Source organism: Onychostoma macrolepis, chromosome 17 (genome assembly GCF_012432095.1).
Source record: "Onychostoma macrolepis isolate SWU-2019 chromosome 17, ASM1243209v1, whole genome shotgun sequence".
Taxonomy (NCBI): Eukaryota; Metazoa; Chordata; class Actinopteri; order Cypriniformes; family Cyprinidae; genus Onychostoma; species Onychostoma macrolepis.
The window spans coordinates 23485935-23503916 of NC_081171.1; the positions used below are offsets into that span (position 1 = coordinate 23485935).

The 17982-nt window shown below is 37.1% G+C and overlaps 3 protein-coding genes across 8 annotated transcripts in view; 1 reads left to right on the plus strand and 2 right to left on the minus strand.

Annotated features, from left to right (window-relative positions):
- Positions 1–9008, minus strand: part of tmem63c (transmembrane protein 63C) — a 57953-nt gene extending 48945 nt beyond the window's left edge. For all 5 annotated transcript variants that reach the window (XR_009266689.1, XR_009266687.1, XR_009266688.1 and 2 more), the window contains exon 1: positions 8830–9008. The gene's annotated coding sequence lies outside the window, so the exon portion shown is untranslated. The remainder of the gene's footprint in view (positions 1–8829) is intronic.
- Positions 1874–13248, plus strand: zdhhc22 (zinc finger DHHC-type palmitoyltransferase 22). Of its 2 annotated transcripts, XM_058748886.1 has the most exons (6): positions 1874–1922; positions 2037–2133; positions 2706–2948; positions 9455–9518; positions 10586–11143; positions 11225–13248. In XM_058748886.1, the coding sequence occupies exons 5-6, from the start codon at positions 10588–10590 to the stop codon at positions 11509–11511; spliced, it is 843 nt and encodes a 280-aa protein (XP_058604869.1). In that variant the 5' UTR covers positions 1874–1922; positions 2037–2133; positions 2706–2948; positions 9455–9518; positions 10586–10587; the 3' UTR covers positions 11512–13248. The 2 variants fall into 2 exon arrangements, with proteins under 2 accessions (XP_058604869.1, XP_058604868.1); XM_058748885.1 differs by lacking the exons at positions 1874–1922; positions 2037–2133; positions 2706–2948 and having other exon boundaries at positions 9327–9518.
- Positions 13249–13369: 121 nt separating this feature from the next.
- On the minus strand, positions 13370–17903 carry cipca (CLOCK-interacting pacemaker a). The gene is made up of 4 exons (XM_058748884.1): positions 17739–17903; positions 16802–16917; positions 16339–16508; positions 13370–15435 (listed from the first exon to the last, which is right to left on the minus strand). The coding sequence occupies exons 2-4, from the start codon at positions 16845–16847 to the stop codon at positions 14551–14553; spliced, it is 1101 nt and encodes a 366-aa protein (XP_058604867.1). The 5' UTR covers positions 16848–16917; positions 17739–17903; the 3' UTR covers positions 13370–14550.
- Between the last annotated feature and the right edge of the window lie 79 nt (positions 17904–17982).

Here is a 17982-nt window from a genome sequence, read left to right on the forward strand (position 1 = left end):
CTCATGACCAATTTGTACGTATTTTATGAGGTGGCTAATTCATACGAATTCGTACGACCTCCCTCATTTTGTATGATTTCTGTGAGGGGTAGGTTTAGGGGCGGGGTTAGGTGTGGTCCTTCGTATGAATTCATATGAATTTAAAAACGTATGATTTTTTTACAAATCGTACAAATTTGTATGATTTGTGAAAATTAGCCACCTCATAAAATATGTATGAATTGCTGTGAGATTGGGTTGTATAAAGTCACAATTGCAAGTCCAATTCTGCGGAAAACAATATTGACTACTGTCTTACAATTGTGAGTTTATTTCTTACAATTCTAACTTTTTACATTAACTCGTAATTGCGTGTTATAAAGTCTGAATCGCAAGATTTATATCTTACAATTTTGACTATTTCTCAGAATTGCAAGTTTATATCTCACAATTTCAACTTTACATGCAATTGTGACTATATCTTGAAATTCTGAGAAAAAAGTCAGAATTGTGAGATAAGTTGCAATTGCCTTTTTTATTTCTATTCAGTGGTGGAAATTAACTTCCATATGAACCAAAGTCCCTTTAAGGTAAGTCATTTCACTCAACAGCCATCTTTGAAACACCTCTCGGGCATCTATTTCAGTCATGCAACTATAGCGTATAACTAGGGGTGGGCGATATGGCAAAAATATAATATCACGATATTTTTAAGAAAAATCATGATTCACGATTTTATCACGATTCACGAACCAATAGTTGGTTTTACTATTTTGCAAGTTGTCTGAGCATTACAGCCAAACTAATTTCCCTATTATAAAGACAAAACCTTTCAAGGTAACAAAAATATAAAAAATGAATGGTGGATATTTAGGCCAAAGTGGGCAAAGATAAAAATCTTTGTCATTATTTTATCATTGTTATTAAAAAATGAGAACAAAGATACACATTACAAATACACATACTATACAAATAAAACAGTGTTTTATTTTCAGGTACAATAGGTGTATTTAGCAGGAGCAATCGAGAAATTGTTTACGATCTGCTGAACATAAATGCTATTTTGAGGAACGTGGAAAACCAAACAGTTGCTGGTCCCCAGTGACTTATTCCATAGTATTTTTTTTTCCTTCTATCAAAAGTCAATGTGGACCAGATACTATTTGGTTACCCACATTCTTCAAAATATCTTCTTTTGTGTTCAGCACAAGAAAGAAATTAATACAGGTTTGGGACAACATGCGAGTTAGTAAATAATGACAGAAATTAAATTTTAAGGTGAACTATCCCTTTAATGACAGTCGGCAGCATGTTCAGTACTGCCCCTTTAAGACATGCACGCATCTAATATACAGAGGCACGCATCCGTTTCTCTCAGCTGTTTACTTACTCATTTTAGACATAAGCAACGGAGTCTATACATAAACGTTGTGTGTTTTGACAGTATTAGTGCACAAGATAACTTAGTTCAGTAATCAGGCGCTGTTTGACAGGCTTTAGCACGCGCGCTTCGGGTGAACGGTCTCAGAAAAAGCGCAAGTCAGACCGACGCGTGAATAAAACAAGGCTTTAAAGCAGATCCGAATAATGTATATTGAGACGGAGGAATAAGAACTGCAGCTGATAGAATGTGCGAAATAGATATTTCTTCAAAAGCAGATCGTGCAGACATTTTTATTCGTATAACTCTTTGAATGGGGAAAAATTGTATTCTCAAAAGCTGTTCACCAAGTTTACGATTAAATTTAATCTTTGAAATCAACAATAAAATCTGAAAACAACTGTCTAATAAATGTTGTTTTTCATGCTCAAATAGCATAGACAAGCTTATTATTCAGGCTAGACCATCCAACGCGCATGTGCAGTCCTAAGTGTGAGTTTCTAACATCATCTGCAGTGATGCGATATCTTTGCCAATTAGCAATTAGCTCTTTTTTCAGAAGGTGGGACTTGCATGTTGCACCTTTTCCCATTCATAAGAAATAGAAGTGCACCATCTTTGTGTTTCTGAATCTGAAGTCTTTGACCAAGTGGTTTGTTTTCACCTATAAATCCAGGCAAAATGGGCATTTGGTACAAGGAGGGAAAATAACTGCTTGGTCTGCTTAATGGTTTCAGAGCCATCAACTGCAGCTTTAATAAGCAACCTTTGAGGTATGTTAACTGGCCCAGACGCTAGTAATTCATATATCTCAGTCAGACATCCTAACCTCTGTCTGATACCAAGGATGCCACTATTTCTTACTCACACAAACACAAACACAAACACACACACACACACACACACACACACTCTGTTGCACTGTGTGAAGGCCTCAGGTGCCAGCCTCAATCTTTTGTGTATGTGTGTGGGTGTATGAACGAGACAATATTGCACCAAAGATAATATTAGAAACAAACCCGTATGTGGTCCTTAGACAACAAATCTCACAGATGATGACAAAGTACTGACAAACAAGGCCAGAAACTGTCTACATGCCAACTGTTGGATGTCATGATGCAAAAAGGAATCTACGGAAGACGAACAGCTCCATCTAACCATATCGAATCACTACCTATGCAAACTTTCTATAGCTCACGCTCCAGCCTCTGTGGCTCTTGGTGTACTGCAGAGGGATGTATCAACTTTCAATCTCAGCCAAGTGCACCATCAAATATTCATGCCTGTGCTGCGTAGAGATGCCAAAAACACATTTTACTGAGGATTATTTGTTGTGTGTTCTCAGGAATGTATTACAAGCTTTTGATCACCGAACCACTGGAGAGAAAGCAGCATGTCTCGGAACTCTGAGAAAGCACATTATGAACTAAAATAAGGTTGTTTAAAGCCTCTCGTGATGTAGTCACACCTGCAGGCTAAATGAATGGTTTTGGCACAATTCCTAACAGCTGTTTTCGATGAGGGAACGTTGTGAACGTCTACTCACATCTACTCACATCTGCCTCTTCCCTCACATTGCATTAAGGAGGTAAATATGCTTATGATTCATATTTGTCACTGATGTGGAATGAAGTCCAGAATTGAAGACGGTAGTGTCGTGCTGTTTAGGCCATAAGTAAAATGCTTAATCATGGTAGTGAATGCATTTATTAATTTATAAATGCATCAAAGATTTTACTGAGCTATTTGTTGTCTTTTTGGAGTGTTATAGTTTATGATGTTTTATAGATTACTATTACGGTTTGCTCTAGATTTCTTCTAAAGCTCACGGAATAGAGATTGTGATCAGACTATCCATTCTAAACTATACTATTGCATTCTAGTCTAATTATACTAACATGACTACCATCATAAACATATTATTTTAAAATTACTGTTTATATGTTATGCAAGCAGAAATGCATATTTGTTTTGCCTTGGTCTTTCCAACCAACATTAAAAATGGTGCATTTCTGCCAACTAAATATTGGGTTGTTTTTGGCACTTGGAAAATTTTCAGCAAGCTGCATGTACTTTTTTTTAGTGACACTGTTGGTGCTTTATTTCATGTTCTGCCATTATACAGAATTCTTTTCTAAATTATCATAATATATTATAATATATCACAGATATATTAAGAGTCATATGGGTTTGGAAAGACATCAAGATGAATAAAATGACATGATGAACTATCCCTTTAGGAACTGATCCACTTGGACAACACAACTTTCAGTCATGTCTGAATAGAAATTAACTTGATCTATAAGTGAGATGTTTTATTGAGCACTTGATTAAATTAAAGGTGCATCTCTTTGTTTGCAACCTTCATGCTATCTACGCTCTTTACAAAGAATAAAAGCTTTTAAATATGCTTTTTTACTGTATTATAGCAATTGTATTGAAATGTAAAAAATGTTGAAAACATTTACTTGATAAAACTTTAATGGACTTGGTTTAATTAAACAGTATATTAGTATGAACACACACACACACACACACACACACACACACACTCACACATATATAAAGTATTTTTTGTTAAAGTAAGGCAAGGCAAGTTTATTTATATAGCACATTTCATACACAGTGGTAATTCAAAGTGCTTTACATAAAAGGAAGTGAAATAGTCATTAATAATAATAATAATAATAATCACAAGGAATTAAAAAAAATAATCACAACAATAAAAACAAAATGATATAAAAATAGATTTTAAAAGAAATTAAAACAGTTAAGAATAGAAAATGATTATACATAGTGCAATGATTTCGGACGTAGCACAGTGCTCATTCAACAAATGCACAGCTAAACAGATGAGTTTTGAGTCTGGATTTAAATGTGGCTAATGTTTTAGCACATCTGATCTCTTCTGGAAGCTGGTTCCAACTGCGGGAGGCATAATAGCTAAAAGCAGACTCCCCTTGTTTTGTGTGAACCCTTGGTATTTCTAGCTGACTCGATCCTAATGATCTGAGTGGTCTGTTAGGTTTATATTCAGTGAGCATATCTCCAATGTATTTAGGTCCTAGGCCATTGAGAGATTTATAAACAAGTAAAAGTACTTTAACATCAATCCTAAATGTAACTGGAAGCCAGTGTAAGGACCTGAGGATTGGTGTGATATGCTCAAATTTTCTGGTTCTAGTCAGAATCCTGGCAGCAGCGTTCTGGATGAGCTGCAGCTGTCTAATGGTCTTCTTTGGAAGGCCAGTGAGGAGACCATTACAATAATCCACCCTGCTGGTGATAAAGGCATGAACCAACTAATTCTTGCAATGTTTTTGAGATGATAGTATGCTAATTTAGTTACTGCTTTGACATGACTACTAAAACTAAGGTCTGTCTCCAGAAACACCCCAAGATTTTTGACTTGATTTTTAGTTGTTTGACCCCTAGAGTCAAGGTATGCATTCACCTTGAGAACTTCATCTTTGTTTCCAAATGCAATGACTTCAGTTTTCTCCTTATTTAACTGAAGAAAGTTCTGGGACATCCAACAGTTTATTTCATCAATGCATTGGCAGAGGGAGTCAATGGGGCTATAGTCATTTGGAGATAAGGCTAGGTAAATCTGGGTATCATCAGCATAGCTGTGATAGGCAATTTGGTTCTTTCTCATTATTTAACTTAGTGGGAGCATATACAGGCAAAACAAGAGCGGTGCAAGAATTGAGCCTTGTGGGACTCCGCATGACTTAGACTTATGCTCTCCTATACTCACATAATAACCTCTCCCTTCTAAGTATGACCTGAACCATTTGAGTACCATCCCAGCCCGACCCAGTCTTCTAGTCTCTCTAGATGTATGTTATGATCGAGAGTGTCAAACACTGCACTAAGATCTAGTAGTACCAGCACTGATATTTTGCCAGAATCAGAATTAAAGTGAATATCATTTATTATCTTAATGAGTGCTGTCTCTGTGCTATGATGTGCTCGTAAACCAGATTGAAAATTGTCCAGGTATCCATTTAAGTTTAAGTGGTTGTTCAGCTGATTAAAAACTACCTTTTCAATAATCTTACCTATGAACGGAAGATTTGATATTGGTCTATAGTTGTTCAACATTGTGTTATCAAGATTGCGCTTTTTCAGAAGGGGCTTAACAACTGCAGTTTTCAGGGAGTTTGGAAAAGTCCCAGAAAGAAGTGAGGCGTTCACCACTTCTAAGAGATCTGCTTCTAAACAGTTAAGCACAATTTTGAAAAAAAGATGTGGGAAGTGTGTCAAGATAGGAGGTTGACGATTTAAGGTGCTGTACTATTTCTTCCAAAATTTTTCTATGAATTGCTTCAAAAACAGACATAGTTACTTCTTTTTGAAATTGCGGTCGAATCTGTGTGACCTCTGCAAAACTAGAAGATTTGCCAATCTCCTTTCTGATATTATTGATTTTCTCAGAAAAAAAGGAAGCAAACTCATTGCATTTGCGGTCGGAGAGCATTTCACTGGAAATCTGACTTGGGGGGTTTGTCAGTCTCTCCACAGTAGCAAAAAGAGTGCGAGTGTTGTTTAAGTTACTGTTTATAAGGTTTGAGAAGAAGGTCTGTCTAGCTGTGGCTAGTTCCACATTGAAAGCATGAAGGCTGTCTTTATAGATGCTATAGTGATTTTCACTTTCGAGTTTCGTCTTCCGCCACATCCGCTCAGCTTTTCTGCATTGTGTTTTCATACTCTGAACCGCTGTTGATTTTCTCCAAGATGATTTTTGTCTGCCAGTCTTCTTGCTGACCTTTACCGGAGCAATATCATCAATAACATTCAAGTAGACAAGTAGAAACCAAACAAACCTGGAACATGAAAATGAAACGCAGAAAGGAGACTTTGAGAGATTCACCATGCGCTACGGTATAAGAGCCAAAAGTTTTCACCCCTCTGATGCAACTGGCAAAGCAAAAACCAATTCCAGCAAGATGCCACTAATATTTCTTTTTTAATGAGAATAGTAAGAACTAGGAGCTGAAAGAGACACCAGCCAAGAGCAGGTGTTCATTCTGATGATTTATTCATGATCCAATTATGAGCTTCAACCACCATTCTGTCACAAGCGCAGTGACATTTCGACTACTATTAATTGCTTTATACAGTCCGTTTGGTAATCACGCATCGCTGAATATCATTCAAAGATGCTCCATTTATATAAAAAGCAGATTGAAAATCTGACTGGTGACTGGTGCCGCAACTGTGTCTTATCCTTAATAGTCAGATGGACACTGGCCATTGATGAAGACCGCAAATGTCAGGCATTTATCGCTCGGTGGGAGAACCACTGATTTAGAGATTACTTCTTTCCGAAAGCATGTCAAGTCTTGCAAATGCCACAAAGGCTTAAAATCTTATTTTAGTTTGTCAGAGCATAAAGAAGTATAATTGGTGATGAGGTGGTTTGCTATTTTAAAGGTAATCAATATTAGCATAGCTGTTTGCCAATGTTTGCTGGGTTTTGATTATGGTTTGCAGGTTTGTTTCCACCTTTTTCCGTATCCGCCTTTTTATTGCTTCATATATTATAGACGTTTTGTTGTCGTGGCACAAAAATTGATCTGATAAAAGATCTAATTTGCACTGAAGATTGCTGTGTCACACGTAGTTAGCACATGGAATAAAGCCGAAAAATCACATTAGCTGACTGGCTTAACCAGCAATAGCCTGCTGTTTAATTAGCAAAAGGAACACCTTGGTCAGCCAAATTTATTATCTTAGTTTTGCTGGTGAACAGCATGATTATACTGGTTTGTCCTGTTAGATTAGCAGATATTGTAGCCAAGGATGCAGGTGGGTGGTACAAGGCAGAGGAGACCTTGTTTTACTAAGAAAAGCCTGTGTTAGCATACATTAGTCCTCTCTGAACAGAGCACAAACTTCACTCTTCATCACAGTAGCAAACTCTATAAATCCTAAAAAACAGAACCCTTTCTAAATGGTGGCATAACGGAACATTAAGCAGTCACACATTTCCCTTGCTCATATCGCTCAAAAACACATAACACTCAACTGTCTACTGTTATTCATCCCCTTTAGGCTCACGCAAAGCATGCTGAGTACTGAAAGACCTCTTGATAACACAATGTTACAATATGTTATTATTCATCCACGAATTCTTTATGGTTGCACAGTTGGAGTTGAAATGAACAAAATGTCAATTTCAAAAATCCATAATAACAAACAAACAAATAAATGCTGTAGTAAATGAAGACTATTTTTTTTTTTTAGAAACATTAAACAATGTTGTGCACTGTAACATCACTTTCATAACAATGAAGCACACTTCCTCCCCAAACTTTTGGATGATCCATTGCATTTGGACATTTTATTAAAGCAGGCTATTTTTTTTTAAACAAATTCCTTTTAATCACAGTGATTACTCTCATTAGAGTTTCATGACCATAATGCAGTCTTTTTGTTACTTTATCACTTTTTTAGTCATAGTTGTATAAATTAAAGGAGGTACACAACAATATACTACCACTTTCACAATCACAATGACCTCTAATGAAATATTTAAGTAAAATCATTGTTTAATAGCTATCATATAATATTAATTACAATTATGCACTTATTATATACAAATAAATTAAAATCATATAACATATGATTCTTTTTTTTTAAATTAAATTATTTAGCATTATGATCATTTTAATGGGGGAATGTGCTTAATTGTTATGAAACAATGAGAATAGGCTTATTTTATTTTATTTTGTGTTGATATAACCTGCACATGTCCCTGGCAGGTTTGTGAGTTTCCCCCTCTACCTGTTAAAGTAATGTTTGATTCTCAAAGGGATGATTAGAGACTACATTTCTTATTGTGAAAGTTATTATGATTATCTGCTCGAGCATCATCACAGCCTCTTGGCAACAGCGTGGAGAAATCTATCCGCCCCCATCCTCTGATTTGTAACGCGCAGCTTTGACTTGATCCCCATTCAATACATTATCCAGACATTAAACTCCCAGCTGTCAGCATGTGAGGACTAATACAGCCATTATCAGCAGCAGCAGCAGCAAAGCAACCATAAGTTTAAAAAGATAATATTAGGATCTCACAATAATGAATGCACAACGTGCGCACTCCCCTGGCACAATAAAACAGCGGGGCTTCTGGAGATGTTGTACACTAGACGGTAAACAAACTAGGCAAAGCAAAAGCATTCTTATGTCGTCAATATGCCCATAGTATTTCCAGACACCTCGAGCAGTTCAATTATTTAAGTATCACCCCTCCTCTGTGTTTAGCACCTAAGCATAGCCTAGGTCTCTGCAGCAATAGCGTTTTAAACGCAATGTCTGTAACTGTTCAAAACGCCCACTTTTAAAAGCCGTTGAAGTTCGGAATGAATCATTGAGTCCTTTGTTGAATCCTTTCTTGTACGATATAATTGAGAATAGTTAATCAGAAGCGAGGTGAATATAACAATGGTGCGGCTTACCTTTCAAACGCGTCCTGTGGTTTATGTCCTGTAGGATGCTTCTGTCTGTCTGCATCAGCACCAGCGCACACGGGGAGCGCCCATCCGCTCAGGGACCGTGTGGAAAGACACGCCTTCAACAAACACGAAAACGAAAAAGTTTGGACTTTGTGTCTCTGCGTATCACAGACACGGGCTTGTTGGCATGAACCACATCTTAAAATGCTAATTTGAAGTCTTAAAGCATGGTTTTTTACATGTATCAAACCCTGCAGGAATAATTAAATAAATGTATGTGATTAAAATAAGCGTTGATTTACACTGCCATCTCCTGGTGAACGGTGTAAGTGCACATTGTGTGGAAAACAGTATTATTCAACGGCATATATATATATATATATATATATATATATATATAATATGGACATAAACTCACATAGTAATACAAAATAATGAATAAATACCTAAAAATATAAAAATAGGTTTGACTGTATTTCTTATTTCCAGGGGAGCTTGGATGCTGTATCCACACCAACAGGCGGTGCTAAACTACTGAGACACATCGCGAACAGATGCGCTCAGTATTACGATATTTTAACTGATTTGCTTTTTTTCCTGAATGAATTATATGTGGTCCATCTCCTAGCAGCGTGAGTGAGGGATGCGCTCCTGTGAGGATACAGCGGCTCTTCTGGTTTAGCCGGCGTCAGGTAATAAACATCCTCATCCAGCTTCTGTTTCAAACAGATAAGATGCTTCAGGCTTTGTTGTTCCTTAATCTGTTTGTCACGAACCTTGTCTGTAATATATAAGTTAAATTTGAATTTAAATTTTGGTAGGCCTATAGACCTCTGCGATTTATTTTAGGATATACCCATTTAGTTAATGCATCCATACGGTTCATCACATCTTTTCTCACTCCATTGTCTTAAAACAATGCATTTCAGAGTCATTTTAACCACATAATAAAAACGTGGTAAGCTATATATATTTAAATCCTAAAGGATGTCGATTTGGTTCTGTGTAAGGTGGTAGTCTGTGTAAAAATGAGATATCTGAGCGATTGAGGGTTTTAGGGTTGTATCCGTTTCTTGATATGTTGTGTACAAGCTGATGCATGCATTTATTGATTAATTTTTCTGTTAAAATACTTTATCCAGTCACGGTTTAATGTGCAGAGACGTTTAAGAGACATTAATTTACTCCTGAATATAAAGTGTAAACACTCTGGCTTCCAGCATTGCTTATTTTTTTGTTTAGTCCTACCAAAGACTATAGAATAGCCCTACTTAGCAACATAGACTGAACCATGGCGTGAGTTGTGGGCGGGGCTATCTGTTTTGTCGACCAATGGAAGACGGGGGAGTATTTGGGAAACATGTTTGAAATACACATTATATCTGAAATTTCGTTTGGTTCAGATATACAGGAACACAAATTTCACACCTTTCCTTATTTACCCACGAAATGTAAAAAAATTGTGTTATTTCCAAACCAAGGAAGCCATCATTCCACTTAATTTAGTTTGAACTTGCTTGATACTTGTTGGCCGAGAACAATTCTTTATTGACACCCAGTGAAAATCTTTATAGCGTCATAAAGTAAGTTTACAGTGTCAATAATATATAACTTTCTTTCATCATTTTCATTCAAGTAGTGTTAATTTGTCATAGGGATAAACTGCTGATACAATGGTCAAGATGAAATGTATGATTTTTATCATCTTCAGCTGAATTAATTTTCTGAATAAAGACATTCTTTTATTAATCTAACACAGGCATGTTGTTCAGGATGGTAAAACTCAGACTACTCAACACGATCGCACCTGCATACTTCTACACTGCAACCATGGTCACATTCGCCCTCCACTTCCTCCTCTTCATGCCCACTATTTTCCGAAGTCCAGATGTGGTGCTAAATCCCACCATGCTGGTCCACATCGCCGTCTTTCTCTTCCTCATGGGGAACGCATTGGGTAATTACACAATGACTATATGGTACCCATCTGAGAGTGCCTACGAGACAGTTATTCCAGTCTGTTCACCCGACTGCCCGGACCGAATTGACGCCCATTACCTCCTGAATGGACGCCACTTCTGTAAAGTGTGTAAGAAAGTGATTCTAAAACGGGACCACCACTGCTTTTTCACAGGAAACTGCATCGGCAATAGGAACATGCGCTACTTTATTATGTTCAGCATCTATACGTCCTGCTGTTGTCTGTATTCATTGGTAATCGGGGTGGCGTATCTTACAATGGAATACTCCATTTCCTTTGAGAACCCACTGACGTTCCTCACTCTTCTACCGCTCTCGACAGGTTACTTCTTTCTTGGTACGTTTAATTTGGTTTTCTTGAGGCTTTCAATACTTCAAATATCCTTGATAAGAACATTCTTTCTCTTTCTCCTCTCAGGTTTGATTTCAGGTCTCCAGTTCTTTCTGGTTATAATGCTGTACGTCTGGCTGGGTATCGGACTAGTTAGCGCCGGTTTCTGCTGTCAGCAGCTTCTACTAGTAGCCCGAGGCCAGACCTGGTGCGAGCTGCAAAAAGGGCAGCTGTCAGAGAGTCGCGGGACCTGGCGCACCAACCTGTCTGATGTTTTCGGTTCCCGTTGGGCTCTGGGCCTTTTTCTGCCACTTCAGACTGTTGAGAGCGTACCTGGCAACTGGCAGGTCTACCATGATCACAAATGTGACTGAAAAGCCAAGAACTTGCCATATCGGTGTGTCATCATAATTTGACCTGTGTCGACCAGTTATTAAATGTGATAAGGGCTTCAATGCACTGGAGTTGTACAAGCCCATGCAACTGAGCTACCTTTTTAGTGGATTTCTGTCATCGCTGCACAAATTAGGGGAGCGTTATGTCACAAGAGGTGGTAACACCCATATCTATGTCTATCAGCACTGCGCCAAAACTCAATTTCAGCCCTAGTTCAGGGCAGCAGTGATTAGCAGCGGTAAGATCAGAGAAGGAGGCCAGGATTAAAGGATGGATGGGTATTTACAAAACAACGCATACTAGGTAATCGGCACACTATTACACAAGTGGCCTTCTAAAATGTGGGTAACCTTTCGATTAGTTAGATTTTGAATTGAATTGGACATTCGTCACAGAAAGTTGAATTATAATTTACTGAATTGCAATTAAAAAATCAACACAGGTAATGCATAAATAGCCTACTAAAAATGGAAAACTATAAATCCTTCAAACTTAACAGCTTAACATTTTTTAATGCATTAAATTAATCAAGTGTCAGTAAGGACATTTAGAATGCTACAAAAGATTTCTGCTTTAAATAATGGCTGATCTTTATATTCATCATCATCACGGTTTACACAAACAGTAAATATTAAGTAGCACTATTTTCAACATTGATAATATGAAAAGTTATTTTAAAAATAAAATAAAAGCAGCCTTAGTGAGCATAAGAGACTTTGCATTTCTATGTAAACATTGCAGTTATGTGAACTTTGTTGAATTCCAATTAATTTTAATACCGCTTCCATTCAAGATACATATTTCTGAAATTTCAATTAATCTTATGTTTGCTACCTCAATTTAAACTCATTTCAGTTAATTTCAACAAATTTCTGTTACTGGACAATAATCTAATTTTCAATTCATTTCTGAAAAATACATAATAGCGACGTAATTTTTCTACAAATGTGTGAAGTTATTGATCAAATTTATTATAATTATTATTTATAACTGTTTATTAGTTATAAAAACAATTTGTGGTTTGTCATTAAGGCTTGCAGAAAACATTTTGAGTTTAGTGCTATATTAGAATTTCTTTACATTTCCCCTAGTTGACAGATTAGCTAAAAATGTTGATTTACTGCACGATCTAATCAAGCAGTAAATGTGTTTTTTTTTTTTTTCTGTGCGATCTGTCCAACATGGTCAAAGTAATTAGTAATGATGGAGGGGCACACTGTTCTGTAACTGAAACCCTCTTATAAAACAGCAATCCACTATTAAGTTTCATGTCAGCGTTTCAATTATTATAAGTGCACGCTTACGATTGCTCCGCTCTCAATCCTGTTTGATGTTTTGAAACATAGCCCTCAACATCCTTTGGCTGCAGTTGAACTGAGCATCATATCTTATCAAAACATCTCAACTCTTCATGTCCATCTTGACTGGATCAGTTGTCAATGCTTGGTTTAGATGCAGGTTATTTGTTCAGAAGCTGGAGATTACTTCCATTGCCAATTACACCATCACAGCTGATGCTATTTTCCTATAATCGTTTTTCTACCACCTTTTTAGTTGTTATACTGTTGTGAATTGAGTTTCTGGATTTGATGCATGCAAAATATGGCATGCAATGATAATGAACATTTCTGTTGATGAATATTTTTTGTGATTGATTTATTTGTAATTACTTAGGTTTTATATAAAATGACTTCAACCAAAACTCAACTTAAAGGGCTTTTCTTGGAGATCAGCTTCAATCTTAAAATACATTTAACCATGATTTACTGAACAAATTGTTTGAACTTAAAATAACCAATAACCAGGGCATTGCTTGAAATATATTTAAAATGCCTTTATTTTTGAAGGCACATAAAAAAATCAAATGACATGTAAAACTGCACTTCAGTACACTGCTAATACTAAACAAGACTATTGCATAGATCTCTACTGCAAAAATGTGTCACTTAGTATCGGGTTCTGATAAATCAACACAATGTGTTTATATTTTTGGAAAGCAAATACAAACGCATTCCAGAAAACGACAAAAGAAAAAAAAAAAAAAGAACATTTGTACAGCAAAGTACACTTGCACAGTGTACATTCTATCACATAGTGCATTCATTACTCCACTAAACCTGACCTCTGTCGTCAAAGCTTATTAGTACCTGCTTTCCAAACACAATAAACAGTCTGTATGCATGCAGTATAATAGATTGCTACAAAAAAAAACCCATCCAAACCAAATGATAATCACAACCTGTTAAGAATGTAAACAACTTAATTAATAATACGACAAGGCATTACAAATAACAACCACATTTGAAGTGCTACTTCAAATACATTCTGACCAGTACTGACCATTAGTACTCTTGCTCTTAACGTCCATTGGTTTTTCTCATAGATAACAAGAACATTTACTTGGAGAAGCATTGAGAACACATTATACACATACAAACCATGTTTATTACAAACACATTTTTACAAATTTTCAAATACTCACAAGGATGATTCTGAATTTCACATTTTTATCTGAATAAAAAAAAACAATTGTGCACTTAAGTATAAGTACTCAAATATTTATCATTTGTCAAAGGCATTTATTAAATACAGTGATAACAAAAAATAATAATATCTTTTTCCATTTTGATTCATTCTGAGCAGAAACTATTTTGGGTTCCAGTTCTGGTTTTCCAAGGCCTCCTTTCCAAAAAAGTAACCAGTTCGATTGAAATACAAGAACAGTTAATAGCGTTCTTTTCAATATGAGTGTGCTAATTAATTCTGAACCACTGTATCACTCTATTCAGAAAAAAGATGCAATTGTAACCTAAACCCTGTCTGACAAATCCATAAGAACAAAGGTTGGATAGAGAACACTTGGAGTGATAACTAGATCTCTGGGTTTTTCCAACTGATATTATAACAAGATGTTGAAAATTTGCTAAAGTGCCTAACTTCATAAGGTCGGAGTAAAGGTGGCTATTCCACAAAACCGCAGAATACAACAGCTGATATAATAAAATCCGAAGCTGCTACTACACCATACAACCCACGTCTGTGATATCCTGCTCTGCGTCCCTTACAGAGTCCACCAGTGAGTCCACTGGCGTCTCCTCACTGTTTCCAGAGTTCTGGAGGATAAGCTGCAATCTCGTCCAGACTTTGGGATCTCCACTACACATGGCCTCCAAGAAGAGGTCAGTCTGAGCCTGCAGACTCTTAAGCTGGGCCTGGGACCGTTTATTTTGTCGAATAAGTTCCTTTGTGCGCAGTGTGATGCCCAGCAGGCCTGACCGATTCAAAATGTTATATGTGTTGCAGAAGCGTTTGTGTTTGCTGGAGCTTGGAGAGAGGGCTTCTGGGATATTCTCCACATCACTGCTCTGAGTGACTGAAGATTTGGGACTCTTTTGAGGGAATGAAGCGAGGAAGGAGTCAGTGCAAAGTGAGAATGGTGAAGTGGTGGTGTGGGGCTCTTGAAGGTCAGAAAGCCTGGATGAGGAGTTTTCCACAGCCACATCTTCAACAGCGTGACCAGTTTCTCGTAAAGAAGCAACGTTGGGGTCTACATCGTGATCTTTAAATGTCTCAGACACATCCTGCTTCAAAGAAGAGCTGTGGAAAGCTTTTTCATCGTAACGACGTCGTTGATGTCTTCCACCATGATTGTGGTTTGACCTCTTATGGATAGCACTGGGACCCTCGTCGACTGTAGACTCTTGTGCAAGATGTGGGGAAATTTTTGGATAGGTGTTTTGCACGGGAACATGCTTTCTGGAATGTTTCTGCTTGTCAGAGCTTTGTCCCGTACAGTCACCAGCTGGAGGGACTGGATGTAGAAAAAGCAGCTGGGACTGGGGAACCACATCTAGCGAAGTGTTTAAGCTCCAAGGTTTTAGTGCAGGGGCCACAGAGTTAGGCTGAAACAAGAATAATCAATGAACAATTTTGTAAAACAGACACATACTCTTTAGTTCTTATCCGCAATAACAGGAGGGGTCAATAAAGTGGCGCAAATTTTTCAGTCTTATTCAAAAAAATGCAACTCATAAAATGATAAACTTCTTCTTCTGAGTAGCAGGTTTTTAATTTCTTCATTGCGGATACCTTTATGTCACTGACCCAGCTGCAATATTTATAAAACAATATTTAAAGCAATCTCTTCATTCAGACATGCAGCATGTTTTTGCTTGCTAGCACTGATAAGAAGTGGCAGCATGCATGAAATGCACAAGCGCAACGATATCACATCTCGTGTGTATGGAAAACAGCTGTACACAAGAGGCAATAAGAGCATGAGCAAAGCCTATCTCTTATTGCATACCATGGAAACATTTAATTATACACACCAATAAATTAATTAGGTTCAGTGAAGAAACCGTGTTGTGAAATATCTCACCAGCTTTAACCAAACTCATTACTGAAATGGTAGGTGAACCTGCTTTAAAGGGCAATTCAAATGCCTTTTAATATTAATAAATTACTGTTTTTGATATAGATATAAATGTACAATATTAGAAGGTTCACATTTTACTTCAATTAGCCGAATTAGTAAAGTACATAAAAACGCATTTATCAGATTAGATTATTTACAAACCTCTTATTCAGCTTATTGTTAGTTATTATTTCATGAGCCGAAGATGCTGAGGGCAGCAAATTGCTGTAATGAGCTGTAACTACCAACATATTTAGTAAATATAGCTTTGAGACCAAAACAAAATCGTAATGGCAACAAACAGATGTGTGTCACGAGCTAAAGCTTTTCCAGAAAAGCAACTATACAGAGACAAGGAGACTTACAGAAATGTATAAATGTGTCATACCTGCTTAAGAGCAAGGTTGTTCATTACGATCATGGGAGAGACGCCTGGATGGGAGCCAGGAATGAAAGGCACCCGAGGAGCTGTCGGCATGCTTTGTTCTGCAGTACTGGTTGGTCCTATGTCTTCAAAGTCTGTCTGGTCCAAAGCACTAAAATATCCCGAGCTGGCATCTACAGTGAGAAAATATTGTAATATTGTAAGGGTAAAACCCAGTAATTATGTGCAGTTATACACCTATAACAACATAATTATAGACAATACTGTATAAATATAATCAGTAATGGGGGATTAGTAATAATTATACCACGGCATTTGAGAAAGACGAGTACTGTCACCATATTTTGCTTAAAACCATAATACTTACACAGAAAAACAAGGGCTGTGAAATCTACTTTCTCATGTAAGCTGAGAAATTAATAATACACAACAGAACACCAAGTTGGAAAAACTATAAACGACAAACCTGAATCTCTGTCGATCTCACTGGAGGCTTTCCGTTTGTTGCCCATGTTGGATCTTCTCTGGTGGTCTGATTTGTTGGATTTCAGTCCATCTGTACAGCCCTGATCCAGGCAATGACTGAGAGCAGGACAGAGTCATGGATTAAATAAACAAAAGTCAAAACCTTGAAAGATGATAGTCTAGTGTAACATGAGCACATTTATGACTCAAGCCAATGAAATGCAGCTCCTGGCAGTTAAACTCACTTAAAGACCAAATATTGTCTTTATCACACCGAAAAGACACACACACACGTTTGTTTCTTTGAATTGTGGGAACTTTCCACAGACTTCTATTACTTTTAAACTGACCAAACGATATTTTCTATCCTCTAACCCTAAACCTACCCCTTACAGAAAACATGTTTGCATTGTTAAAATTTCAGATAAACATGATTTACTATTTTAAATAATTTTTTTCCCCACAATGCCAAAAATGTCAGGTTTTACTATCCTTGTGGGGACATTTGGTCCCCACAATGTAGCATAAACAAGTATATTCTCTCACACACACACACACACACACAGAGAGAGAGACAGAGAGTTTATCATTAGCAAATATTACTAAAAAAAGTTTCTCATAGTAAATAAACAACTCATGAATGAATCATAAGCAGAGACTTGAGAGAGTGCCATGAAAACAAGTAAACAAGTCCACACATACATGCGCTGGTCTTAATGCACCCCCATACAGAACAAAAACATCTCAACATCTTAAAATACAGCTTGACAACCACAGTAGCACCTTGTTTTAGATATAATATTGATCATTTTTAGACATACAATACGGAGTCTGAATGTCGCGAACGCGCTACTGCAGCACCTGATACACGGTGCCAAACACGAGACTCTCCCATAAACACAAACTACAGCACAAAATGCACGTTTTTCCTTACTTACCGAGAACAATTCTCCTCAAACTCAAACTCCTCAAAGGCTTGTATGTAAAACGACGCCTGACGAGAAAAACTAAGCTTATATTTCTGTTGTTGTGGAAACTGTATCGCCCAGAGAGCAACGTGAGTTTACAAACAGCTCCGCCTTCTCGACTGGCTTAAAAGGCTGTTACCAGGGAAACCGCCGAATCGTCACTTGCTTAACTATGCAAGATCCGCCTTATATTTGCATAGCGCCTTCTGATTGG

Excerpts from the sequence above, each read along its gene's own strand:
- zdhhc22 (XM_058748886.1), top strand. The coding sequence starts at position 10,588 with ATGTTGTTCAGGATGGTAAAACTCAGACTACTCAACACGATCGCACCT. Across the intron at positions 11,144-11,224 it reads GACAGGTTACTTCTTTCTTG|GTTTGATTTCAGGTCTCCAG; the intron begins GTACGTTTAATT and ends TTCTCCTCTCAG.
- cipca (XM_058748884.1), bottom strand. The coding sequence starts at position 16,847 with ATGGGCAACAAACGGAAAGCCTCCAGTGAGATCGACAGAGATTCAG. Across the intron at positions 16,509-16,801 it reads TGAGATCGACAGAGATTCAG|ATGCCAGCTCGGGATATTTT; the intron begins GTTTGTCGTTTA and ends TTCTCACTGTAG. Across the intron at positions 15,436-16,338 it reads ACAACCTTGCTCTTAAGCAG|CCTAACTCTGTGGCCCCTGC; the intron begins GTATGACACATT and ends TTCTTGTTTCAG.